Consider the following 1,378-nt stretch of genomic DNA (forward strand, 5'->3'; position numbering starts at 1 on the left):
GTATAGCCCTGGCTGTCCTGGAACTCACTTGGTAGACCAGGCTGGCCTCGAACTCAGAAATCCGCCTGCCTCTGCCTCCCAAGTGCTGGGATTAAAGGCCTGCGCCACTAGGCCCGGCAAGGGTCTGGTTTTTTTGTTTGTTTGTTTTTTAAATGTGAATGGGTGCTTTGCCCACATGTATGTCTGTATGAGGGTCCTAGATCCACTGGCACTAGAATTACAGAGTGTGAACTGCCTTGTGGGTGCAGGGAATTGAACCCCAGTCTTCTGGGAGAGCAGCCAGTGTTCTCAACTGCTAACCCACCTCTCTAGCCTCCTTAAAGGGTCTTTCTACATATTCCAGGTGGTCTTTAATTATGTAGCCCAGGTTGGTTTCAAACCCCAAATTTTCCTGCTCCAACCTCCTTAGTGTTGAGATTACAGGTGTGTAATCCCATGTCTGAATTTATGAAGTTCAAGTAATTTTTCAACTAGTTATAGCAATGTCCTTGCATGATGTCCTCCTGGAATACACAAGTCACAAGTCCTGGGGTTGCTGTCCCATGCCCCTGTCCCTGCAAGCATGGACGCCATGTTCATGAGTTAGCTAATGCCCATGTCCTTCCTTACCTGTCCAGGGAGCTGCTGGAAGAAAGTGGTCTAAGAGTGGATACACTGCACAAGGTAGGCCACATCTCATTTGAATTTGTGGGCTCTCCTGAGCTGATGGACGTGCATATCTTCTCTACTGACCACGTGCACGGGACGCCCACAGAGAGTGAAGGTGAGCCATGGGCGGGGAAGGATGGATACCCAGACTCACTTGCCTGCCTAGGAGAAAGGACCCAGCCCTCACCAAGTATAGGCACCAAGCTTTCCTATCTTTGCTTTGTGTCTGAACCAGGGGCAGCCAGGCAAAGCAGACTTGTAGCCTGGTGATGAGTCAGTTTCTTTCTTTCTTTTTTTAAAGATTTATTTATTTATTATACATAAGTACACTGTAGCTGTCTTCAGACACTCCAGAAGAGGGCATCAGATCTCATTACAGATGGCTGTGAGCCACCATGTGGTTGCTGGTACTTGAACTCAGGACCTCTGGAAGAGCAGTCAGTGCTCTTAATCACTGAGCCATCTCTCCAGCCCCAGTATATTTCTTTATTTCACAGAATATGGAAATGAGCCAAATACTGGTACATGCATTTTTATCCCAACACTTGAGGGGAAGAGGCGGGGTATCTCTGTGAGCACGAAGTCAACCTGATCTACAGTGTTAGAACTTGTTTCAAAAAAGGAAGAGCCAGGTGGTAGTAGTGTATGTCTTTAATCCCAGCACTTGGGAAACAGAGCTAAGTGATCTTAATTTGAGGCCAGCCTGGTCTACAGCATGAGTTCTAGGACA

The 1,378-nt window shown here is 47.5% G+C and overlaps 1 protein-coding gene across 1 annotated transcript in view; it reads left to right on the forward strand.

Moving 5' to 3' along the window:
- Nudt1 (nudix hydrolase 1) overlaps positions 1-1,378 on the forward strand; it is an 8,694-nt gene that overhangs the window by 4,115 nt on the left and 3,201 nt on the right. Inside the window, exon 3 of the mRNA XM_021187028.2 lies at positions 618-763. Within this exon, the coding sequence (XP_021042687.1) occupies positions 618-763 (146 nt within the window). The remainder of the gene's footprint in view (positions 1-617; positions 764-1,378) is intronic.

The sequence above is a fragment of the Mus pahari genome, chromosome 23 (assembly GCF_900095145.1).
Source record: "Mus pahari chromosome 23, PAHARI_EIJ_v1.1, whole genome shotgun sequence".
Lineage (NCBI taxonomy): Eukaryota > Metazoa > Chordata > Mammalia > Rodentia > Muridae > Mus > Mus pahari.